At 42.3% G+C, this 27,061-nt stretch overlaps 1 protein-coding gene across 5 annotated transcripts in view; it reads left to right on the top strand.

Annotated features, from left to right (window-relative positions):
• Window positions 1–27,061, top strand: part of PICK1 (protein interacting with PRKCA 1) — a 205,500-nt gene that overhangs the window by 42,292 nt on the left and 136,147 nt on the right. For all 5 annotated transcript variants that reach the window (XM_077277900.1, XM_077277902.1, XM_077277901.1 and 2 more), the window contains exons 2-3: window positions 11,239–11,305; window positions 13,509–13,620. In XM_077277900.1, the coding sequence (XP_077134015.1) occupies window positions 11,265–11,305; window positions 13,509–13,620 (153 nt within the window). In that variant the 5' untranslated portion in view covers window positions 11,239–11,264. The remainder of the gene's footprint in view (window positions 1–11,238; window positions 11,306–13,508; window positions 13,621–27,061) is intronic.

Below are 27,061 nucleotides of genomic sequence, written 5' to 3'. Positions count from 1 at the left end.
TACTCAAAATGACCTTCGGGCGTATTGAATGCGGTTTTCCATTCATCACCTTGCTTAATGCGCACAAGGTTGTACGCACCACGAAGGTCTATCTTGGTGAACCACTTGGCACCCTTAATCCGGGCAAACAAGTCAGACAACAGCGGTAAAGGATACTGAAATTTGACAGTGATCTTATTTAAAAGCCGATAATCAATACAAGGTCTCAAAGATCCGTCCTTTTTTGCCACAAAAAAGAATCCCGCACCAAGAGGGGAAGAAGACGGACGAATATGTCCTTTCTTCAGAGACTCCTTGATATATGAACGCATAGCGGTATGTTCAGGTACCGACAGATTAAACAGTCTTCCCTTAGGAAATTTACTGCCTGGGATCAAATCTATAGCACAGTCACAGTCCCTATGAGGAGGCAGTGCACTGGACTCAGACTCACTGAAGACATCCTGATAATCAGACAAATACTCCGGAACTTCCGAAGGCGTAGAAGAAGCAATAGACACAGGCAGGGAATCCCCATGAATACCACGACAGCCCCAACTTGAGACTGACATAGCCTTCCAGTCCAGGACTGGATTATGGGTCTGTAACCATGGCAGCCCTAAAACAACCAAATCATGCATTTTATGTAAAACCAGGAAACGTATCACCTCGCGGTGTTCAGGAGTCATACACATGGTAACCTGTGTCCAATACTGTGGTTTATTTGCTGCCAATGGTGTAGCATCAATACCCCTAAGAGGAATAGGATTTTCTAATGGTTCAAGAGTAAAACCACAGCGCTTAGCAAATGAGAGATCCATGAGACTCAGGGCAGCACCTGAATCTACAAATGCCATGACAGGATAAGATGACAGTGAGCAAATCAAAGTTACAGACAGAATAAATTTAGGTTGCAAATTACCAACGGTGACAGGACTAACAACCTTAGCTATACGTTTAGAGCATGCTGAGATAACATGTGTAGAATCACCACAGTAGTAGCACAAGCCATTCCGGCGTCTATGAATTTTCCGCTCATTTCTAGTCAGGATTCTATCACATTGCATTAAATCAGGTGTCTGTTCAGACAACACCATGAGGGAATTTGCGGTTTTTCTATCACATTGCCCCGAATTAGGTGTCTGTTCAGACAACACCATGAGGGAATTTGCGGTTTTGCGCTCCCGCAACCGCCGGTCAATTTGAATAGCCAGTGCCATAGTATCATTCAGACCTGTGGGAATGGGAAAACCCACCATAACATTCTTAATGGCTTCAGAAAGGCCATTTCTAAAATTAGCAGCCAGTGCACACTCGTTCCAATGTGTCAGCACGGACCATTTCCGAAATTTTTGGCAATACACTTCAGCCTCGTCCTGCCCCTGAGACATAGCCAGCAAGGCCTTTTCTGCCTGAATCTCAAGATTGGGTTCCTCATAAAGTAAACCGAGCGCCAGAAAAAACGCATCAAGATCAGCCAATGCCGGATCTCCTGGCGCCAGCGAAAAAGCCCAATCCTGAGGGTCGCCCCGTAAGAACGAAATAACAATTTTTACTTGCTGAGCAGAATCTCCAGATGAACAGGGTCTCAGGGACAAAAACAATTTACAATTATTCACGAAATTCCTAAACTTAAACCTGTCTCCGGAAAACAGTTCAGGAATCTGTATTTTAGGTTCTGACCTAGGATTTCTGATAACATAGTCTTGTATGCCCTGCACACGAGTAGCCAGCTGGTCCACACTTGTAATCAAGGTCTGGACATTCATGTCTGCAGCAAGCATAGCCACTCTGAGGTAAAGGGGAAGAAGAAAAAACTCAGAATCTTCTTTCTTATAATCCCTCTTCTGCAATGCATTAAACATTTAATACTGGCCTGGCAAACTGTTATGACCCCAATGGCGAGGGTCTCAGAGGAACGTGGAAGTCTGCAGAATACAAAAATCCAGCTCATAGGGTAGTGGTAACTGGGATGACTGTTATTTATGGTAAACACAGGTACAGGCACATCTTCACAATGAGGGACAGGCCTTCTTGCAGATTCCATGTTACTCCCATTTTCGTTTCTTATGCTTATTGAATCCTTGCACTGCACAGAAATAACAGTCATCATGATGATTTTTTGGCTCTCTCCACACCATTGGAACACCAAATTTGAAGCTTTTTCTTTGTCCTTTGCTCCATTTTCGTAATAATTCGATACATGCTTTGCACACTATGTGTGGTGCCCAAAACTTGTCTTGGTCCCCAAGCATAACCCCAAAATAGGCAAAATACACTTTTTTTACGAAGTCTGTTATGTTTCTTCTATGTTTTGGCAGTGTGTATTCACCACAAATGTAACAGAATGAGTCTGGATCGTTAAGACAACTTCTTCTTGATGAGTTCATGCTTTTCACTGGAAAACAGACAACAACATAAAGTTAGTGCAAAAATCAAGCTATGAACAAACTTTTAGAACACTAATTAACACAAAACTATATTGAGAACTGCTCAGTTCAAGTACTAATCCAAAGAAATTAATGAGATGATGCGTCGCATTTACCAACAAGTGCTATAAATAAGATACCAAAAATGTCAAAAATTTGAGCCAATCTGGCAAAACTGATAGCATATTCAGAATCAGCACCCCAAAAATACCCCAAATTCATTAAAATATTTTGGACACCAGAAAAAATTTTTTTTTTTGTTGACCTGTGTAATCATCCCCAAAGAGGAAATAATTCCTCCTGAGGATGAACTCCAGGAGGGTGAGGACCAATTGTGCACAAGCTGGGGCCACGTCCGAGCCCGATAGCACCACACCGACAGCACTTAGTCCCCTTTCATGTTCGATTGACGTGTATAGGGAAACAACATCAAAGGATACCAGGATGGTAGAGGCACCCACCCTGATATCCTTGAGTTTCTCCAAAAAATCGTTAGTATCCTTAATATAGGAACGGGCAGAGGTAGCATAACAACGTAAAATTCTGTCAAGAAAAATTGCCACTTTATGACACATAGAACCCCTCCCCGACACAATTGGGCTTCCGGGGGGGTTCAATGAATCTTTGTGTATCTTTGGCAATGTATACAGGACTGGAATGATGGGTGCGTCCACAAAAAGAAATTCAGAAAGCTTCTGATCGATAAGTCCACTATTCAGGGAGTCCTCGATCAGAAGCTGTAACTCCCCCTGAAAACGAGTGGTAGGATTATGTGTCAATTTCGAATATACAGCAGTATCTGCTAACTGTCCAAAAATCTCGGCTTCATATTTTGTGGTGTCCATAATCACAACCGCACCGCCTTTGTCGGCCGGCTTGATTGTAATTTTGGTATTACCCGCTAAGTTATCAAGTGATTGTCTTTCCATGTTAGATAAATTATTGAAGCCCATATTCCGAAACCTCCCCTTTAATAATCTCATATCCCTCTCCACCAATTCGATATAAGACTTAACAAAATGATTTCTAACTGGAGGTTGGAAGGAACTTTTGTTAAACAGACCTGTACTTTTCAAAGTAAAACCGTCCACAGCCCCCCATGTCCAAATTTTCACCCAATTGTCTCTACATTTGTGAGTATCGTCCAAATTGGATCCTTGGACTTTGGAGCGTGCATCCCAACATTCTGGTGCTGTTGGTTGTGTTTGTTTACATGTGACATGAACTGTCTCTCTACAGCTTGGAGGTTCTGGCCTGCCCTGTCATGAGCGTTTTGTCATAACGGGTTTTTAGTTCTGCCAGGGTATTATAACTGATAAGTACTTCTGTTTGTCAAATAAAAATGCTGACTCTTATCAAAATGAACAAGAAGGACTGGATTGACTCAGACTTATCAACACCACCGGATGACAGTAGCGGAACAAACTCAAAATTCAGTTGTTTTGGGGGTTTTCTGGTCTATTCCCATGCACCGCTTCCCACCCAAACATCGGTATACGGTTCTGGATTTAGGGGTTTTTTTTTGTATCCTACTTCTCCTTCACCATATCAACAGGGTGATCATGCTACCTTTGCTATAAATTTTTAAGGGTGTTTATGATATATATACACGCATTACCAATCTAGGAGACCCAGTCCTTAATAATGGGAAAAAAAGTTTTCTGAGGCCCTCCACTACGTCTCTTCAAAGGGATATTAGAGTTCCTCCTTCTAATTTTTGGCATCCCTTGCTGTTAACGCATACGCTTTACCATTCTAGGAGACCCACTCCTTAGTATTGGAAAAAAAATCTTTTCTGGGTCTCCACCTTCTAGTTGAGGGAACATTTTTGGAAACTAAAAGAGCCAGTGGGTTCTATTATTATATGATGGAGTGCCTTGTTGTAGAACACTAATTATGCACGTGTGTTAAGCTCCCAATGGTTTAGCCTTCCCTGCAGCAAAAATGATAGAAAGTTTAGAAGATGGTAAAAAACAGCCATGGAGTTTGCTTAAAGGGAACCTGTCACCCCATTTTTTCAAGATGAGATAAAAATAGCGTTAAATAGGGGCAGAGCTGTGCTTTACATTAGTGTATTTTTTGTGCCTTTATTCCCCACCTATGCTGCCAAAATACCTTTGTAAAGTCGCCGTTTTGGGCTGTCACGCTGCTTTGGTCAAAAGGGCGTGGTGAAATGGCTGTTCTCCCCCACGTCTTGCTTATCTTCCCGGCGTTGGCGTAGTGGTTCTCGCATGCGCAACAGCCGAAAAAGAGCGCGATCTGTGCTATTCCCCTTGGTATCGGTGGCGGCGGCCATCTTCCTGAGGCCGCGCGTGCGCAGATGGAGTGCTCTGCTTCCCGGGGCTTCAGGAAAATGGCCGCGGGATGCCATGCTTGTGCAGATGGAGATCGCGGCGGCCATTTTCCTGAAGTCGAGATGCGAACTCGGCTTCAGGAAAATGGCCGCCGCGATCTCCATCTGCGCACGCACGGCATCCCGCGGCCATTTTCCTCAAGCCCCGGGAAGCAGAGCACTCCATCTGCGCACGCGCGGCCTCAGGAAGATGGCCGCTGCCACCGATACCAAGGGGAATAGCACAGATCGCGCTCTTTTTCGGCTGTTGCGCATGCGAGAACCACTACGCCAACGCCGGGAAGATAAGTAAGAGGTGGGGGAGAACAGCCATTTCACCACACCCTTTTGACCAGACCAGCGTGATTGACCGGCGAAAACGGCGTATTTTGTAAGGTATTTCGGCAGCATAGGTGGGGAATCGGGACAAAAAATACACTATTGTAAAGCACAGCTCAGGCCCTATTTAACAGTATTTTTATCTCATACTGAAAAAATGGGGTGACAGGTTCCCTTTAAAAGTAGATTTAAGAGAGAGTGCACAGAACCAGGGAGATTGTAGTGTTTATCTGGAGGTAAGTATGTTAAATAAAGTGTTACTAAGAATATGTTTATATCAGAAGAAAGAAGTTTCCGGTAATCATGATCCTTGTTATTTGGAGTCACAAGGTGGTATATTTATGCATATTGCTAGCAAACAATAAATCAATCCCCAGAATGCACACTGTCACCAGCCTAAGGGTATCAGCAGTCCGACCCAACAAAAAGGGGGTATTGAGTGGAGACAGCCCCCCCTGCAGGACGGGGGCAGAGCTACACCCAAACAAACCAAATGAGAGCCCAGAAAACCATGCCTGCAAGCCGGGCAGTGTGTATATGGGGCTAAGGCAAAAAAAGAGATAACATTAGTAGCCCCAGAACAGTGATATATATAGTATGGAAATGAATAACCATAAATCCATAAGGGATTTTAAGCGTAATATAATATACACATATATCACATCTAGGACATAAATATTACCGGTAAGTAGCCATAACCCTATAAAGGAATGATACAATATAGTGTAATATATATAACATCTAGGGTATTAAAAAATTATTAGTAAAAACTGTGAAGATAAGGTGTATGTGGTTGAGAAATGTATAACTAGTGTAATAATCCATGTAGTGTAAATATGTGTTGCATATACTGCATATTTAAAGGTGATGATAAACAGAAAAAGGAATAAATTCTTATATAGTGTAAGTGGATGTGAATAAATAAATGAATTAGTGTGTGTTAAAGAGCTGCATCCAGTCTAAGGCTGGTTTCACACTTGCGTTTTGATCTGCAGCGTTTTAAAAAAAACCGCATGTGGTGAAAAAACGCATGTAAACGTGGCAAAACGCCGCGTTTTTTAGACGCATGCGTTTTTGCATGCAGAAAAAAACCGCAGCGTTTTGCCGCGTTTACATGCGTTTTTTCCTGCGTTTGCGTTTTTTAAACGCATGCTGAGAAGTGTGTGACAGCTGCCAATCATCAAAATCAACTAGAAAACCCACTATAAACAGAAATAGCTAGGGTTAGGGTTAGGATCCCTAGTAACCCTAGGGATCCTAACCCTAACCCTAGGGATCCTAACCCTAACCCTAGGGATCCTAACCCTAAGGGTTAGGATCCTAACCCTAACCCTAAGGGTTAGGGTTAGGATCCCTAGGGTTAGGGTTAGGATCCCTAGGGTTACTAGGGATCCTAACCTTAGGGTTAGGGTTAGGATCCCTAGTAACCCTAGGGTTAGGGTTTTCTTGTTTTTTCTTGGGGTTAGGGATAGGGTTAGGGTTTTCTTGTTTTTTCTTGTGTTTAGGGTTAGGGATAGGGTTAGGGTTTTCTTGTTTTTTCTTGTGTTTAGGGTTAGGGTTAGGGTTTTCTTGTTTTTTCTTGTGTTTTCTTGTGTTTTTCTATAAAAACGCATGCGTTTTTAACGCAAGCAAACGCAGGTGCTTAAAAACGCATGCGTTTACATAGACAGCAATGCATTTTTTTGCCGCGAATAAACGCATGCGTTTTTTTGCGGCAAAAAAACGCCGCTAGAAATTACTACAAGTTGCATTTCTGCAACTAAACGCACGCGTCAAAAAAGGCATGCGTTGCCGAAAACGCATGCTAAAAAAACGCATGCGTTTTTAATGTTAAGTGTAGAAAAAAAAACATGCGTTTTTTAGCGCTAAAACGCTGCAGATCAAAACGCAAGTGTGAAACCAGCCTAAGATATTGAAAAATAAATAGGAAAAAAACAGCATGAGCACAACTACAAGAAAGGGGGAGGTGCTAATGTTAGGTTCCCAAACTGTAGAATAAAAGGTAATAAACATAGCACTCAACTAAAATATATATTGTAGGAAGGTTTATTGTAGTATAGGCAAAACGTTTCGGTCCGTAGCGACCTTAGTTAGTTACTTACTATTAATTAGCGAGAAATGCCTGTGGATCAGTTGTATCATGCGAGTGTCTCTGGTATAGGACTTTCCTATGCAGCATCAATTCGCTGCAGTAAACAGTAGTGGTAGTACCTAGAGCCTGTATGCTCCCAGACGCGGAGTCCACCGATTTCCACAGATTCTCGATTGGATTGAGGTCTGGACTTTGACTTGGCCATTCTAACACCTGGATACGTTTATTTGTGAACCATTTCATTTTAGATTTTGCTTTATTTTTGGGATCATTGTCTTGTTGGAAGACAAATCTCCGTCCCAGTCTCAGGTCTTTTGCAGACTCCAACAGGTTTTCTTCAAGAATGGTCCTGTATTTTGCTCCATCCATCTTCCCATCAATTTTAACCATCTTCCCTGTCCCTGCTGAAGAAAAGCAGGCCCAAACCATGATGCTGCCACCACCATGTTTGACAGTGGGGATGGTGTGTTCAGGGTGATGAGCTGTGTTGCCTTTATGCCAAACATATCCTTTGGCATTGTTGCCAAAAAGTTCGAATTCGGTTTCATCAGACCAGAGCACCTTCTTCCCCATGTTTGGTGTGTCTCCCAGGTGGCTTGTTGCAAGCTTTAAACAACACTTTTTATGGATATCTTTGAGAAATGGCTTTCTTCTTGCCACTCTTCCATAAAGGCCAGATTTGTGCAGTGTACGACTGATTGTTGTCCTATGGACAGACTGTCCCACCTCAGCTGTAGATCTCTGCAGTTCATCCAGAGTGATCATGGGCCTCTTGGCTGCGTCTCTGATCAGTCTTCTCCTTGTTTGAAATGAAGGTTTAGAGGGACGGCTGGGTCTTGGTAGATTTGTAGTGGTATGATACTCCTTCCATTTCAATATGATCGCTTGCACAGTGCTCCTTGGGATGTTTAAAGTTTTGGAAATCATTTTGTGTCCAAATCTGGCTTTAAACTTCTCCACAACAGTATCACGGACCTGCCTGTTGTGTTCCTTGGTCTTCATGATGCTATCTGTGCTTCAAACAAAACCCTGAGACTATCACAGAGCATGTGCATTTATACGGAGACTTGATTACACATAGGTGGATTATATTTATCATCATTACGCATTTAGGACAACATTGGATCATTCAGAGATCCACAATGAACTTCTGGAGTAAGTTTGCTGCACTGAAAGTAAAGGGGCTGAATAATATTGCACGTCCCACTTTTCAGTTTTTGAATTTCCACAAAAATTTAAAATAACCAATAAATTTCTTTCAACTTCACAATTGTGTTCCACTTGTTGTTGATTCTTCACCAAAAATTTAGATTTGGTGTCTTTATGTTTGAAGCATGATATGTGGGAGAAGGTTGAAAAGTTCAAGGGGGCTGAATACTTTCTCAAGGCACTGTATAGTCGGAATATACTTACAAGTAGTGTGGCGTCAGCAGGAGTCGGGCGATTCTGTGGCGGTCAGACACTGCAGGGCAATGATCACACTCTTTCCAGACTGGTGCGGCAGGTTCGGTGGTGCGGGGGGGATCCGCCGGCATTTTGTGAAAGCCCTGACCCCCCTGCACATCCATTACTGCGATGTGGTGGCCTCTGGGAAAATGGCTGCCGGGGGCGGCCCATGCTTAGATTGACATCTCGGAGCTCTCGTCCCGGTGTGAAACATCGGACTGTACTCGGATGTTATCTAAGTGCAGTCCGAATGTCTCGGACGCCGCCATGGAGAAGATGGAGAAATTACTGTCTCCCCCCACACCTGTACTGCGATTCTCTCTTCACACTCTGATGACACTTGGCTCAATCTGTCATTAGCATAATAGGCCCCAATTCTCTCGCATGAGAGAACATACGCACGTGTGACCCCCGGCCTAATGGTGAAAGAAAACACTAAACGTATACAAAAAAAATTTTGGGATTGTGTTGCTGTTTTCCAAGACCTGTAATGCTTGTGTTTTTCAGTCGATGAAGCTGGGTAAGGGCTTATGTTTTGTGAGGGGAGACAATATTTGTTTTGATACCTTTTTGAGATGGATATGACATTTTGATTTCTTTTTACAGCATTTTATGTGGTGTTGTGGTGAGCCCAAAAAAAAATAGCGTTTTGAATTTTTGTTCTGTTTATCGATCGGATTACTTTTACATTTTGATTGGACTTTTCTAGATGCTGCGATACCACGTGTATATTTTTTATGGGGGGGGTATTTGAACTTTTTATTTATTTTTACATTTTCTTAAACTTATTTTTACTGTTGACTGTATTTATTAGTCCCCTTAGAGGACTTGAACCTGTGATCGTCTGATCACTTGTGCTATGTAAAACAATATCAGGGTTTTGCTGCATATAGTGAAAATCATGGTCTCTTTTGAAACTCGGCCACAGTCAGGGTTTCAAGGGAGCTCCGTAATGACAGGCACGGGGGTCTTCAACACAACCCCAGCTGTCATAGTAACCCCTCGGGGCCACGAGATCGCATCATGCGAGCACTGATGGGTGCATAAAAGGACGCGCCTCAATGCTACCTTGCTGGTAATGCCACTGTCACTTGACGCGGCATTTAACAGTTAACACCCCTTGAGCCCACTCTATTCACCTGCTACTGACTTGTATTGTACATGTACACCAGATGTCGGTAAGGGGTTAATCACGCGTTGATGAGGTAAGGCTTGGGGAATGCAGATCTGTGTAATTCAGCATATTTAGGGGACTGATTTGCTACTGTTTTTAGAAGAAGAAAATGTTTTATCATTCTAGACTACCATTTTAACGTTTAAATACTATTAAAGGGAATCTGTCAGCAGGACTTCACCCTCCAAACTATTTATATGCGCATGTAGCTCTTCCAAGAAATGTCCAGAAATTCCTTTACATGGCCAGTCTGTTCCTCCATTACTGAGAAATCGGCATTTGAATTGATATGCAAATTAGGTTGAAGAAATAGATCTAAAGCCTGTGTCGCTCCAGCTCTATTCTCCGCCCTGTGCTGCTTCTTCCTGCTTAACTGAAGTGACACAGCATAGCGGCAGGAGGAGGTGGCGCTGCGGGGAATAGAGCTGGAGCCACAGAGACTTCAGATCTATCTTCAGTCTCATTTGCATATTCATTCAAATGCTGATTTCTCAGTAATGGTGGAACGGACTGGCCATGTAAAGGAATTCCTCAACTGGTCTTGGAAAGGGTTACATGTGCATATAAATATGTATTACAGCAGGTTCCTATCTACCCATAAATGCAGGCATTGCTGAGAGAGGTGTCCACATTCACCCAGGAATTCAGACATCAGTCTAAGAGAGGTATTCACATGGATAGAGACCCATCATTGTTTTCTGAGACCACCTTGACGATGATTGATGGGCTGACATAACTTGGCCAAATTATGTGCAAAGTGTCTCATTTTTTTCTAGTATTCAGAAGCCATATTGCTATTCATGTTTAATATATTTCACATTGACATGCTTTTGCACGATAGAATGCATCTTTTTTGTATATTGTATATGGAGGTAGCTGCTCCTATTCACACTAGCTCCGTTGTTTGTTATTTCTGTGTGCATATAAATAGTTTGGAGAGTGAGATCCTTCTGACAGATTCCGTTTTAAAGGGGTTCTCTGCTGCTAGGCCAACCCTTCTTGATCTGAATGTTTGCCCCAGTGAAAATAAAAACCCTTATAGTCACCTCCTGTGCGGTGTCGTCTCTTGCGTTCCCGGGTCACATGTGCAGTTATGACACGTGAACCCTGCACCCAATCAGCGCTGGCGTCCATATCCCCACCTTCAGATGGGTAAGTAATCAAGAGGTGATCAGCCAGCCTCGGCCCGGATTTCCTCTCGATTACTTACTAGTCTGAAGGCGGAGACAGTGACGCCAGCGCTGATTGGGCGCAGACCTCATGTGACATAACAACTACTTGTGAGTGTTTTTATTTTCACGGGGCAAACATTCAGATTAAGAAGGGGCTGTCATAGTAGTGGACAAACCCATGAAATGAAGTTCTACTTTCTATGTATGTTAAAACCGTTTTGCAGCATTTGATATGGGCTGTGAATTCTCAGTTCCTATATGTTCTCTCTCTACAGAAAGGCTGACTGTCACATAAAGTGAAATGTTTTCAGAATATGACTATGACCTTGACGAAGACAAACTGTAAGTAAATGCTAAGTAATGAATGATTGTGAGCAGTTGGAAGGAGCCCACTGTACTACACTGTGCACATTAAAGGAATCTGTCAGCACATGTGCCCTAGCTAAGCTATTACTATGGGCATACAGGTTATAGGCTGCTGAGGAGAGATCTTCATGTATAATAAGCTCTGGAGGCAGAGTTATCTCCAGACACCGTCCACCCCCGAGCCTGGAAGAGGCCATTTATAGAAAGTGATAAAATGATTTATCCATAACACATCTGATATGAGACACACAGGGAGGAGTGTTTTCAGCAGTCTATATCCTGTATGGCCATAGTCATAGTTTAAATAGGGCAAATGTGGTGACAGATTCCCTTTAAAGTTACCTAGTCTCGCCACCTTTAATATTCTATATATGGAGTCTGACCAACTCGCCCCCATCAGCTATGTCAGAGAAGAGAAGGCAGCTTAACCATTTAAGGACCATGGAATTTTTCATTTTTGTGCTTTTATTTTTTCCTTATTGAACTTTTGTTGTAGTTTTGAATAGCACCATTCATTTTACTATACAAAATACCAAGTGGGATGAAATGGAGAAAAAAAAATGCAATTCCACCATGGTTTTTTGGGTTATTTTTTTGCAGTGTTCATTGCGCAGTAAAAATTAGATGTAAACATGGTTCCATGTCAGTCTGATTACAACAGTATCACATATGCATCGTCATTTTTTAATAATAATAATAATAATAATAAAAATAATATTATTTAAAATTTAAGTGGTGGAAAAAATCAAAAGTTTGTAGAAAAAAAATTTCTAGAATTTTTGTTTGTTTTACTGTTGATGGAGCTGTGTTAGCGCTTGTTTTTTTAAGAACGACTTGGTGAGGTGACTAAAGAGTAATTTTGGCTTTCTGATTTATTTTTCCTTTTTCCAACATTTATGATGTATGATAGCAGGAAGCTGAAGAGGTGGAGACAGAAAACAAGAGAGCGCTACTTAAGCGCAGTAAAAAACTTTAAAATGACAAGGGTGATGCGTTTGTATATGCTCACCTGTGGGGGTTGTGCAGACTAGGCACAACTCTGATTGGTTTTGTTGGGTGTTGGATTCCAATTTCGTGGCTTGCTGCCCATCCGAATACGGTGGAGAAGTGATAGTCCTGTTCCATTCCCTGCTCCAAATGGAAATTAGTCGAAAAAGCTTTTTCGGAAGCGCTTTCCTCTAGTAGCTGGAATCCCAAAAAGACCTTGATTCTGGAGCAACCTTCAGGTGGTGTTTCAGAGTAACAATATTACACTTGTGTGTTGACAATTACATTTATTCTAAAAATATTTTTTAAAGTGCTTATCACTAACATCATAAACTTTTAAAAAAACACAGCATGTTTCTGCTCTGAATAAGGCTTCCTCACCCCATTACCAGCCTCCACATTGAAAAAGGAGAATAAAAAAATAAGGATAGATATCTGGTTTGCTGAATCTGTTAACGTTTAGTATGTCAAAATATAGAAACAACTGACGTCACTACGAGAAGAAAAAAATTCTGTAGAATTGCAGGGTTTTTTGTTAGTTGTTTTGGGTTGCCACTCCACCCTAAAATAAAAATGCAACAAAAAATGATCCAAACAAAAAAAGATCAAAATGATGTTAATGAAAATGTCAGTTCACCACTCAAAAAAAACGGTAAAAACTTACAGGCCTCAGAAAATGATACCAATTCTTTTTTTTTTTTTTTGTCAACTTAAAAATAAATAGCAAATTTGGTATCTCTATTTTTGCTTATCTGGAAAATCATGCTGTGAGGTCACAGTTACCCCAAACACTGTAAAAAACAAAAAAAACTTTTTATCAAAATTTCACTGCACTTTTTCACATATTTTAATGCATTACATGGTAAAAAATGAATGGTGTCTTTCAAAACTACAAGCCATCCTGCAAAAAGCAAGTCTTCGTACAGCTGTGTGGACGGAAATATAAAAAAGATATGGCTCTTGGAAGCAGGGGAGGAAAACCTAAAAGCAATTAATCAAGAATTGTCCAGCAAGAAGTGATTAATGTAATTTTTAATCATAGTGTGTGGCCGTCAACTTGCGAGCACCTATCCAAATGTGTAGAGGACTATACTGTGTGAATAATGTAGAATGGTAAAATGATCCCCCTGTCTGTTTTGTGTGAGTACAGTATTTACTGTATCCACCTCATCACTCCCCATTTTTATTCCAGTGGGATACCCACAGTCCCAGGCACAGTATCGCTTAAGAAAGACTCCCAAAATGTAATTGGGATAAGTATAGGAGGAGGAGCGCAGCATTGCCCCTGTCTTTACATTGTACAGGTGAGACCCGTGTGTTTATGCATTGTTCTTTTTTTGCTACAAAAATTATTGCTAATTTTATCGATCATCCATAACAGCACCGTGAGAGAGGATCTGCCCTTCAAGGACAGAAAACCTACAGGCATAAAAGGGCGGCACCTCTCCCACGCATCAGTTGGTTTCCTGTTCTTGACGGGTGAACCTCTTGCAGACATACCAGAAGATGGTTAACCGTTTTCCCAGGCCCGGCCGGTTGGTTCAGGCGGCAGTATTTTCCCTGCCTCGGTCGGTGCTGGGTCTCTGGAAGTGCCACAGTGGGTCTGGGGGACTTTTACGTTTGTGTGGGGGCGCAGGTAAGCAGTATCCCAAGTAGGGATAGCTGGCTCTGGCTTGGCTTTTCGGGCACTGGCACGCGCCCCTGAAAAGAAGACAGCGGCATTTGCAATGTTCTGGAGTGCCGCTGGTATGTTTGAGGAAACTTGGGGTGGGAGGTACCAAAGCGTCCAGGTGACGTAACTGCCCGGATGTCACGACCGGGGCACGCCCGGATGATGTGATCGGGTTGCTTCTGGATGACGCACAGGCCACGTGATCAACCTGCCCACCCAGAACATCCGAGGGTACCGGAAGCTGGAGGGGTGGTCAGTAGTTCTGCTCCAGCATTTAAGAAACGACCGGAGCATGGATCGGCTCTTCCTTGCCGTTGTTCCCTCCAGGTGAATGCATGCACTTGAGCAGCAGCAACAACTTGTTGGGAAGCCCCAGCGACAAGTGGAACCGCAGCATCCCTGTAGCAGTAAAGGCGATGGCCGTGTGGGTGAGAGACGGAGTTCTGCAGGCAGTGGCAGATCCAGTCAGATGAGCTCCAGCAGAGTGAATGAGTCTTCAGCCTCTCGGGTTTTTTTTGGATGAGAAGTGACCCTTCATAATTCAATACCATTTAATTGCCTCACACTGGTAAGTGATCTTTGTGAAAGTTCAGTCATTGATGTAGCCTGTCCCTTTTTGTCATTTTTATTGCCAGGGAAAGAAGTGTACAGCAAAGCCTAGGCACAAGGAGTGTACGCTTTGCAGAAATCTATTGCCTGACTCCTACCTGAAAATACTTTGTCAGTCTTGTATAGACCAACTTAAGATCAATCATCAGGGTGGAAGTTAGAAAGTCCCTAAAATCCCTTTCCCAGGAAGAGGCCCATAAGGGGAAGAAGGATAAAGGGGCTAGGTCCTCCGGGGTCGGATGTGTCTAGTGTTTCAGATTAGGATGATCACACCTCTGAATCCCCCTGGTCAGCCTCCTTCTCTTCAGATAATAACACAGGTCATTTCTGTTTCCATATAGAACAGATTAACTTGTAAAGGCAGTTAGGACCACTGTGGGGATAGTCCAGTCTAAGTCCAAAAAATCGGTTCAGAAAATTGTTTGGACCAAAAAAGGTGTGGAGAGCAGTGAATATTCATTTATTTTGAGCTGCAGGCACATGTGCTTGCCGCAGCAGCCAGCTCCTGCCTCCTGTCACCCACTGATCCACCGCTGCCTCTCCCCCTCTGTCTTATAGTCCAAAAAATTTTGTAAGTAGAACCCTCACTCGAGTATAAGCTGAAAGGGGCTTTTTCAGCATAAAAAATGTGCTGAAAAATTTGGCTTATAATCAAGTATATATTGGAAGTGAATTCTTAGCCTGATTGAATCTGGGCTAGAAATGGAGTTCCAGTCCTGCTAGGAAGGTTCATGGTAACTCCCTCTCTGTCTTAAACAGCAGAGCAACATGCTTTAGAGTCTCAGAGCTGGTGCAGTATGCAGTCCTATTGAAGGTTCCCTTGTTAGAAAGAAGGAAGGAGTTTTACTCTCCTCTCTTTCTAATTAAGAAGAAAGGGGAGAAGAAAACCGACCAAGGTAGTCCCCGAACACAAAGTAATGGTAACAACAAATGTTTATTTGAAACAGGTGATAACATGGGTAGCAAAACAATGCTGAAAGTTATCCGCCAAAAATACACATACACAAAAAGGATAAAAACACAGGACGCTACACACGGTAAATTAACCTTATAGAAGGAGGACCAATATAAGTAATTAACGTGTAGTATATTTTATCATAGACACATAGATAAAGTGCATAGCCAAAGGGAAAAATTTGTTGTATTGTCTATGATAAGTGATAAAGTGTAAATGCCATAAGTCAGTGCCTTGTTTTAGTAAAAAAGACATTTCCAGTTTAGAGCACTCCGTTTTGGCCTCGCTGTTGCCCCTCGTGTCTTTACCAAAGTGGTGGCAGAGTTCATGACCCGTCTCCAGGAAAAGAATGTATTAATTGTCCTGTATTTGATGATTTTCTAGTAGTAGGCAGTTCGGCCCGTCATTGCACTACCCAGCTAGAAGGAGTAATGTCTACTTTAGAATGCTTAGGCTGGCTATTGAACATTACAAAATCAAGGTTAGAGCTCCTAAAAAGTACAGGAATTTCTGGGGCTTCTGCTGGACTCAGAGGTACAGGAGTGTTGTCACCCGGGCGATAAAATAGAAAACATCCAACTCCATGTGTTAAGGGCTCTGAAGTTCCCCACCAAGTCACGTGCTATGTCCCTTCTAGGTTCTCTGATCACTTCCATCCTGGCAGTCCTGTGGGCCCAGTTTCATACTAGAGCCTTAAAATGGGATGTGTTAAGAAACAACATTTTCCTTAGAGGGCACCTGGAAGGAAATATGATGCTATCCCAGTCATCAATACAGTTCCTACTTTGTTGTCTGGATATCACTAATCTGTCCAGGTGGGTTCCCTGGGTAAATGAGATCTCACGGGTGGTCACCATGGATGTGAGCCCCAGGGCTTTGGGGACTCATTTAGAAGACTTAGTAATCCAAGGGATTTGGTCAGGGGACGAAATAGGTTTTTCTGCAAACTTGAAGGAATTGCTTGCAGTTGAGTTGACAGTAAGAAGATGCCTTGTGTCCCGACAGGGTCGTCATGTCAGGATCCTCTGCTACTATCAGGTGATGTGACCAATATAGACGAACAGAGAGAACACAATCCAGACCCTTAATAGAGGTGACAGATCACTTATACCATCTAGCGGAAAGTAATCTCCTATCATTGACTGCTCTTCACAGAGAAAAAGAAAACATCAGAGCGCAATCAACTAAGGCAAGGAGAGTGGGAGTTACCCGTCCATCTTCAGCCAGATAGTGCAGATGTGGGGCCATCCGGACATAAACTTATTTGTCACCAGGTTGAACAAGAAGGTAAAAAATTTCTGTTCTCTGAATCCCAGAGAAGGTCCCCAGGGGGGTAAATGCCTTCTAAGTTCCATGAAAGTTCAAACTGACATACGCTTTACCTCCAATAGTCCGGATCCTGCTGGTAGTAAGGAAGATCAGAGAAGACAAAGCAAGTATTATATTAATCGCCCCCTTCTGGCCCAGAAGGCCATGGTTGAGGATAATGTCGATTATCGACCTAGGTGTTCTTCCAGAGGTTCCAGATGTCCTCTCTCATAGACCAATCTACCATCCATGAGTAGCCAACCTTCATTTGACACCGTGAAATTTGAGAGGGTGCGGTAAATAGAAAGGAGTTTCTCTCGCATTCTTTCTCCACTCTGCTTCAGAGTGGGAAAGTGTCCACAACCAGAATTTATGCCAGAACATGGAGAAAATTCTGCCTCAGGTTCAAGGATTGAGGACAGGACTCCAGTGGATTGTGTTCTGAAGTTTCTGCAGAAAGGGCTCAAACTAAGTCTATCCATCAGCACTTTCAAAGTCCAGATGTCAGCTCTGAGAGCCTATATCCAAAAAGAATGATGTGCACACTGTAAGGTTAAAGTCAATTGGTGCAGGCTGAAAAAAAGTCCGAATATCAATGAGCGAATCAGCCTCACTCAAATAGTTGAGATATGTGCAAAAAATGTTGCTTCTTTATTCACGTATACAAACACCACCAGGTGCTTTTCAGAAATATAGTAGCTGCGGACAACAAGGTTAACGTTTCTACCAGGAATGGTCTTTGTCAAAACCTCACTTGTGCAAGGAAGATAAATGAAGGGCAAGAAGCATGTGGGAAGTGAGTCCCAGTAGGGCAGCTTTAGTCAGGGTTTGGAGAGAGCGTGTCCGTCTTATTGGTGGCAGAAGAGTAGTGCCGTGAGATTTAAACCTAGTCTTAGTAGCCATGACTGAGTTATCATTGGAGCATCAAATTTTGCATTTGTCAAATTTTTTTTCCCTTAAATATCCCTCCTGGTAGAAATAACATCTGCTCGAAGGGTCAGTAAAATTCAGGCCGTTTACAGAATTCCACCATTCACACAGTTTCTGGAACACACGGTAATTTTGAAACCTGATCCATCCTGCCTACCTAAAGTAGCGTCCCAGTTTCATAGATTACAGGAGGAAGAAAAGCTTCATACACTAGATGCTAGCAGATGTCTACTAAAATACCTGTCTATTACTAACTCGTGGAAGGATAGTTCTTTGTTTGTGTCCTTCCAAGGACCCAGGAAGGGGCTTAAAGCTTCAAATTGCACAATTGCTAGGTGGATTAGGGAGGCCATTTCTTTAGATTATTCTGCAAGTTGCAAGATAGTTCCCGGAGGTCTGAAGGCTTAAGGTACCGTTACACTAAACGATTTACCAACGATCATGACCAGCGATACGACCTGGCCGTGATCGTTGGTAAGTCGTTGTGTGGTCGCTGGGGAGCTGTCACACAGACAGCTCTCTCCAGCGACCAACGATCAGGGGAACGACTTCGGCATCGTTGAAACTGTCTTCAACGATGCCGAAGTCCCCGGGTAACCAGGGTAAACATCGGGTTACTAAGCGCAGGGCCGCGCTTAGAAACCCGATATTTACCCTGGTTACCATTGTAAAAGTAAAAAAAAAACAAAACACTACATACTCACATTTCGATGTCTGTCACGTCCCCCGCCGTCAGCTTCCCGCACTGACTGTGTCAGCGCCGACCATAAAGCAGAGCACAGCGGTGACGTCACCGCTGTGCTCTTCTTTACGGCCGGCACTGACAGTCAGTGCAGGGAAGCTGACGACGGGGGACGTGACAGACATCGGAATGTGAGTATGTAGTGGTTTTTTTTTTTAACTTTTATAATGGTAACCAGGGTAAATATCGGGTTACTAAGCGCGGCCCTGCACTTAGTAACCCGATATTTACCCTGGTTACAAGTGAACACATCGCTGGATCGGCGTCACACACGCCGATCCAGCGATGACAGCGGGTGATAAGCGACCAAAAAAGGGCCCTGATCATTCCCTACGACCAACGATCTCCCAGCAGGGGCCTGATCGTTGGTCGCTGTCAACGAGATCGTTAGCGGGATCCTTGCTACGTCACAAAAAAGCGTGACGTTGCAATTATATCGTTAACGAAATCGTTATGTGTGAAGGTACCTTTACTCTACAAAGGCCGTTTCAAGCTCCTGAGTGGAGAGATCGGATGTCTCAATTGAGCAGATCTGTAAGGCAGCAACCTGGTCTTCTTCCACTTTCTATAAGCATTATAGGCTGGATATGGGTTTCTCTTCTGACCTCACCACTGAAAGAAGAGTACTCCAGGCTGTGGTCCCTTCCTGAATTCTTACTTTCTCTGTAATTCTCTCGCGGTGCTGTCATGGGTGATCGATAAAGTCTTAAAAAAATATTTAGAATTGAGAGTCCTCAGTGGTTGATACCTTTTAATGGCTAACTGAAAAGATGGTAACAAATTGCAAGCTTTCGAGACTACATACGTCTCTTCATCAGGCAAAGACTAAAACAAATTCTGAAGAATCACATATTTATGCACAACATAGTATAGGGGAAAAAAAAAAAAAACAACAAAGGGAGAGGGGAAAAAAAACCATGGATAAGCCAGGTGACATGAAGCAGAATTACCATGGGTGATAAACAGTTACGTCCATAAATATTGGGCCAATTCTTAGATAAGGATTGTTTTATTGTCCTGTGATTAGGGTCTGTTGTGATGACCCCACATGGTCTGATGGGCAAGTTCCTTAGTTGTAGTTAGTTGATGTAAAAAGACACAAATCCGTGTGACACATTAGATAAAGTCTTAAGGTACCGTCACACTAAGCGACGCTGCAGCGATACAGACAACGATGCCGATCGCTGCAGCGTCGCTGTTTGGTCGCTGGAGAGCTGTCACACAGACCGCTCTCCAGCGACCAACGATGCGGAGGTCCCCGGGTAACCAGGGTAAACATCGGGTTGCTAAGCGCAGGGCTGCGCTTAGTAACCCGATGTTTACCCTGGTTACCAGTGTAAAATGTAAAAAAACAAACACTACATACTCACCTTCGCGTCCCCCGGCGTCCGCTTCCTGCACTGACTGAGCGCCGGCCCTAATAGCAGAGCGGTGACGTCACCGCTCTGCTGTACTTTCACTTTGCGGGCGGCCGGAGCTCACAGTCAGTGCAGGAAGTGGACGGCAAGGGACGTGTGACAGACATCAGAGGGTGAGTATGTACTGTTTGTTTTTTTACATTTTACACTGGTAACCAGGGTAAACATCGGTTACTAAGCGCGGCCCTGCGCTTAGTAACCCGATATTTACCCTGGTTACCATTGTAAAAAATCGCTGGTATCGTTGCTTTTGCTGTCAAACACAACGGTACACGGCGATCTGACGACCAAATAAAGTTCTGAACTTTAATCAATGACCAGCGATATCACAGCAGGATCCTGATCGCTGCTGCGTGTCAAACACAATGATATCGCTAGCCAGGACGCTGCAACGTCATGGATCGCTAGCGATATCGTTTAGTGTGACGGTACCTTTAGTTACTTACCAGTAACAGGATTTTTCGGAACCCATGACAACCCCCTTATATTCACTAAGTTTTTAAATGCAGCATTTTTACTCTCAAGAGAGCAGATTTTGGCTGCAGAAAAAAAATCGCTGCATATGAACATTGCCTTATTCTGCAATTTTCATGCTTGATCACGTGTAATTTGGTTACAGTACATATTAATAAAATTACGGTAACTTTATTGATGAAAATTGCTGTTGAAACACAACACTTTTTGCTGCCTTTCTGCACTTTCTCCTATGTTATTTTTGCTGCATTTTTAGGCTGTTTTCGTACAGTGCTTTTTAGCATTGTTTTCTGCAGAAAAGAAGCTGGATTTTAGAGAACCAACAAAAGCTATGAAAGTTCATAAATCTCATGCACTGTTGTTTTTTTTTCCAGACTCAATTTGAGCACTATATTGTTTTTTTTTTTTATTATTAATCTGTAGCATGTCAAGTGCAAAAACTGCAGGTTTTGCTGCGTTTTTTTTGTATTTTTGGTGAATTAAAGTAACTTTATTAAACATGTACTGAGCATGAATCCTACATGTAATCTGCAACAAAAAAGCATAAAAATCACTGCGTTTTTAAATGCACCATTTTTATTCTAATAGTATGTGCACACGTTCAGGTTTTTTTCGCTTTTTTTGCGATAACACTATAAAAACTCATTAAAAACGCATACATTATGCATCCTATCATTTAGAATGCATTCTGCAATTTTTGTGCACATGAACATTATGCATCCTATCATTTAGAATGCATTCTGCAATTTTTGTGCTCATGATGCGTTTTTTTTTCGCAGAAAAAAACGCATTGCGGTAAAAAAAAAGCAGCATGTTCATTAATTTTGCAGATTTTCCGTGTTTTTCCCGCTATATGCATTGGGAAAAAACGCGTCAAAAACACGAAAAAAAACGCATGCGGATTTCTGGCAGAAATGTCCGTTTTTTGTCAGGAAAATGTCTGCAAGAAATCCTGACGTGTGCACATACCCTCAAGAGAACAGATTTTGGCTGCAGAAAAAAATCGCTGAATATGAACGTTGCCTTATGCTGCAATTTTCATGCTTGATCATATGTGTAACTTGATTACAGTACATATTAATAAAATTATTTTTATTGATGAGAATTGTTGTCAAAACACAACACGTTTTGCTGCGTTTTCGCACTTTCTCATTGCTTTTTATGGGTGAAAGAAGCTGAAAAAATTGACATGCTGCATATTTCAAAAATGTTGCAGAGCTCAAAATCTGTTAGAAAGAAAAAACAAGCGTGGGCATGAGATTTCGGACATCTTATAGCTTTTGCTGGTACTGTAAAAAGCATCCTCTTTTCTACATAATAGAATCTACACAATATCTTAAAACTAATGGTGTCGTTCAAAAGTACAACTCGTCCCGCAAAAAACAAGCCCTCACATGGCCATATTGACTGAAAAATAAAAAAGTTATGGCTCTGGGAAGAAGGGAAACACAAAACAAAAATGGAAAATGGCCCGGGGATAAGGGGTTAATAGAGTAGTAGTGGGTGCATGAGTTATTGAATTTCTTTTATTACTGGGAAAACCTCTTTAACTAATTTTTGTCTAAACCTGTTTTCACCTTCCTGACCAGGCCAGGTTTTTAAAATCTGACCTGGTGGCCATAGCTGTGGAATACTTCTACATATCCCAATAATGTATTGTTTTTTTCCTGACACATTGTATTTTATATTAGTGGTAATTCAATTCAACATGATTTGCATTCATTTTAAAAATGTCTGAAATTTACCAAAGGTTATAGAAATAACAAAGCAAACATTGAATTCTGTGTTTTAACCCAGATGTCAGAGCAGAAATCTGCTGACAGGTCCCTTTTAACGTGTTAGAAGGCTTAAAGATGTAGCAGCAATTTTTAATTTTTCCAGCAAAATTTACAAAACCTGTTATTTTTTTTAAGGGTACACTTCACTTTTGAAGTGACTTTGAGGGCATGTGTCTCAAAAAACTACCAGACAAGATTTAGTTTAAAAAATTGCACCCCTCAGTATATTCAAGCCGCGTTGGGTTTAAGTTGAATTCTTCAGGTGCTTTGCAGGAATTAATGCAAATTAGAATGAAAGCATGAAAAGTTAATGTTTAGTACTTATGTCCCTGTGAGACTCACATACCTCCTAATTTTCCTCCAGGTATGTTGGTGGGCTGCACGCTGTACCGATATGGCACCTCTCTGCCACAATTTCTACAACTTTACTTCCCATGAATGGTTCGTTCACATCAGAGTATATGCAGCTAGAGCCCTGTTGTTTAGCATCGGGTTCTCGACAGTTCTTTTTTTGGTTCACACGATGTAGGGATGTTCTGATTGATTGTAGAGTTCATTGATTTCTTGGTCAGTAAAGCACCACGAAAGCGGTTTCTTTTATTTTACCATTGGAGTGGTGCTTTTCATCTAAGGTCCTTGACCCTATGTTTATACTCGCCAGCCGTCATATTTATCTCCAGCAGTTTATGACCTGCTGGATCACTCCAGTGTTTGGTGGAGTGAGCGGGAGGTCACTCTTCAATGCAAGTCTATGGGAGCCTCCTTCTGGCTCTCTGAGACTTCCATTGAGAGCTTGTGATGTAACTTCTGACTTCCAGGCCAGTCAGAAGTTGCTGTCACAAAATAGTGCAGTGGGACTGGAGCAGCGCTGAAAAGTGGTGAAGACGACTGACTGTGAGTGTAAGATCAGGGATAGGGACCTTACATTAGAAGCACCACTCCAGCGCTAAAAACACATGCTGGAGTGATGCTTTGTTTGACTTCGTTGTAGTCGCAAAAATGTGTGCTTTTTTTTTTTACTGCTATTTGTAGAAGAACTGTAGGGGAGCAAAAGTGCACAAGACCATCGGGTGATACCCTTTTAGCTGCAAAGGAAAATAAAAGGAAGGTGCTCACCAGAGCAGGTTGTGTGCAGGCACAACTATGAACACCTGAAGATATCAGCTACTACTGCCTCGTGGCTGGGGATGGTCTCCTCCAGGATAGTTGACCAGTTTGGACGATAGCACGATATTTGGCTGTGCTGCTGTAGTAAAGAATCCTTAGGACCAAGATGAGTTGATCACTTTTTATCTCGTTTTACATGAAAAATAAACTTATAATCCACAATTTTATTTGATATATTTTAAAAAATTGAAATAATATCAACACACATATACACAAAACTGACCCTGTTAATGAGCTAACATTCCCCTATTCTTGTGCCTGCCTGACAGCAGAGGTTGGCACCCTATTGATATACAAGTAGTTGCGGCCCTGCTCCATGGCGGCTGTCCCTGAGTGACCCTATAAAGTCCCTAGATATAACTAACAGATATATAGATTTTGTCACTCATTCAGATAGATAGATAGATAATCCGACAGGACTTGACAGAAAGGCAAGCAAAGAGGAGTAGATACAGTTTATAGCCAAAGAGTTGTCATCTTTTGATATTGTGGACAAAACATAGAAATATGATAGAAACCCTATGATAACAGGGATAACACCAAAAAATCAAATTAAACCATAGGCCATCAATTACTGTATTTCAAATATCACAGTCGTGGATGCAACTCTTGTTATGTCATCCAATAATAACATAGGGACCTGAATGCTTACTGCAGACAAATGATCAATATAGTCCACAACATAACGCTGTATCAGATAAAGTATTGAACAGAATGACATATGTAACAAGTCATGTCGCTGAGTGGCATATTTACATATATAAAACAAAGTGCATTGTGCTTTGTGCAATATTGATATAGAGGTAGCAACTTAATTGATTAGAAAAAAAAGCCTCCATTCCTATGCCATACATGCGCCAATCTCATAAATGCAACATTGGCAGAAAACAAGAAAAATGGCTAAATCAGCTTATTGCAGGCAAATTGTCAATACAGTCCACAACATAACGCTGTATTATTATTATTTATTTATATAGCACCATTAATTCCATGGTGCTGTACATGAGAAGGGGTTACATCAAAATACAAATATCACAGTAAACAAAACTAACAATGACAGACTGGTACAGAGGGAAGAGGATCCTGCCCTTGCGGGCTTACATTCTACAGGATTATGGGGAAAGGAGTCAGTAGGTCGAGGGTTGCAGTAGCTCCAATGGTGTTGAGGTGGCTGTGTGGTCATTACAGGCTGTAAGCTTCTTTGAAGAGGTGGGTTTTCAGGTTTCTTTTGAAGGACCTTAATGTGGTGGATAACCGTACGTGTTGGGTCACAGAATTCCAGAGGATGGGAGATACTCGGGAGAAGTCTTGGAGGAGATTGGGTGAGGAGCGAATAAGTGTGGAGGAGAGTAGGAGGTCTTGGGAGGACCGGAGATTACGCGAGGGAAGATATTGACAGATTAGTATGGAAATATATGGATGAGAAAGGTTATGGATGGCTTTCTAGGTCAGTGTTAGTAATTTAAACTGGATACGCTGGGAAATTGGGAGCCAGTGAAAGGATTTGCAAAGAGGTGAAGCAGGAGTAGCGAGGAGAGAGATTAATTAGTCGGGCAGCAGAGTTAAGGACGGACTGGAGGGGTGCGAGAGTGTTAGAAGGTAGGCCACAGAGGAGGATGTTGCAGTAGTCTAGGAAGGAGATGATTAGGGCATGCACAAGCATTTTGGTAGAGTGAGGGTTGAGGAAAGGACGGATTCTGGAAATATTTTTGAGCTGGAGACGACAGAAGGTGGCAAGAGCTTGGATGTGCGGATTCAAGGACAGGGCAGAGTCAAGGGTTACTCCGAGGCAGCGGATTTTGGGGACAGGGGAAATTGTGATTTAATTTATTTTGATAGATAGATCAGGTAGGGAAAATATACGAGATGGAGGAAAGATAATTAGTTCTGATTTGTCCACATTGAGCTTGAGGAAGCGAGAGGAGGAGAAGGAGGATATGTGTCAGATGAAGTACTGAACAGAATGATATATGTACCCCTGAGTGGCATATTTACATATATAAAGCAAAGTGCATTGTGCTTTGTGCAAAACTGATATGAAGGTAACAACTTTATTGATTAGAAAAAAAAAACTCCCTTCCTATGCCATATATGCACCAATCACACAAATGCAACACTGGCATAAGGAAAAACAAGAAAATGCCAAACTCCGAACGGAATAGGCTATAAAACTGTTTCAATAGTCTACTTTTCCCCTATAGAACGCCTCGAGAAAAGGTCATCAGGAGGCCAAATCGATCGTATCTGTGGTCATAAACAAGATCCACAATGCTCAACACTTTTCAACAATGGACTAGCATCTTTTTCAAGTGAAAAGTCCAATATTGCTATTTAGCAATAATGAATTCACTTCCATATATCGATTTACCTTGCAGGAGCTTACCTTATTTTCAGACTACAAGGCATACTATTTATCAAGGAAAAAGCTGAGCTTTGTGTGTGTTTAGATGATGGAGCTGTTCTGCACTTAAACCGTACTTTGGCTATACTGTTTCGTATTCTAGGAATAAAGAAAAGAGTTGGACTCTTACATATGTGCTTTGCGATCAAAACGCATTTTAAGCTTTTATGACAACATATCTTTTGGTAATTGCAGCTACTAATACCAAAATCCCATGTTATTTTATGAGGTTCCTCATTTGGTTTTGTATTGTGTCCTTTACTTGAGTGACTGCAATTCTTTTTTAAAATTGAAGACCTCTGTCAGTATTCCGAGTTTTCTAAGTCACCTTGTGAATGATTTTGCCCTTTGTTAAGATGGAGTTTGCTGTTTTTGTCTGCCCTACTTCCTGTTCGTTTGTTTAAAACCCGGGTCAGGTGTCAGCCTCTTTGCTTTGAGTATTCTGATTCTGTTCTCCTTCAGCTCAGTGTGTCTCTACCTCTGGCTCTGGCCATTTCCTGCATAAGTAAGGCTACGTTCACATTTGCGTTGTTGTGTTGCGTCGGCGACGCATCGGTGACGCAACGCACAACGCATGCAAAACGCATGCAAAACGCATTGTTTTGTGACGCATGCGTCCTTTTTTTGCATGATTTTGGACGCAAATAAAATGCAACTTGCTGCGTCCTCTGCGCCCTGACGCGTGCACCCAAAGAGACGCATGCGTCACAAAACGCAACACAACGCATGTCCATGTGCCCCCATGTTAAATATACGGGCGCATGACGCATGCGGCGACGCTGCAGCGCCCGACGCTGCGGCGCACAACGCAAATGTGAACGTAGCCTAAGCTACACTCTCTATGTTATCATTAGTCTGCTGACTTGGAACTTAACCCTCGGTTCACTCCTTCTGGTAAGAACTGTGTTTTTGGAACTTTTTTTCGGGACTTGTTTCGGGACTGTGTGTTGCTTCATTTACTCCCCCTGGTGGGAGCTGTTGGAAACAACACCAGTATAATACTTTAAGGTGAACCTGTTTCTGAACTTACCCGTGTTTATGCCATATCTGGGATCAACTTGTGAACTAGTTTCTGGACTTACCCATGTTCAATCACACCTGGGATGAACTTGTGGACTTGTTCTGGACTTCCCTGTATTTACTTCATACCTGGATTTGACTCTTTCTGTGCCGACAGTGTTTGGATCTGCACCACGTCACCTATCACACTCACCTTGCTAAGGACTCTGCCTTAAGAACTCCGCCGATTTGCTGTATATATTTCAAGGACTCGTTTCATTTCAGGACACTG

This window comes from Ranitomeya variabilis, chromosome 8, assembly GCF_051348905.1.
Source record: "Ranitomeya variabilis isolate aRanVar5 chromosome 8, aRanVar5.hap1, whole genome shotgun sequence".
Taxonomy (NCBI): domain Eukaryota; kingdom Metazoa; phylum Chordata; class Amphibia; order Anura; family Dendrobatidae; genus Ranitomeya; species Ranitomeya variabilis.
This window is presented reverse-complemented; position numbering and strand designations above follow the sequence as displayed.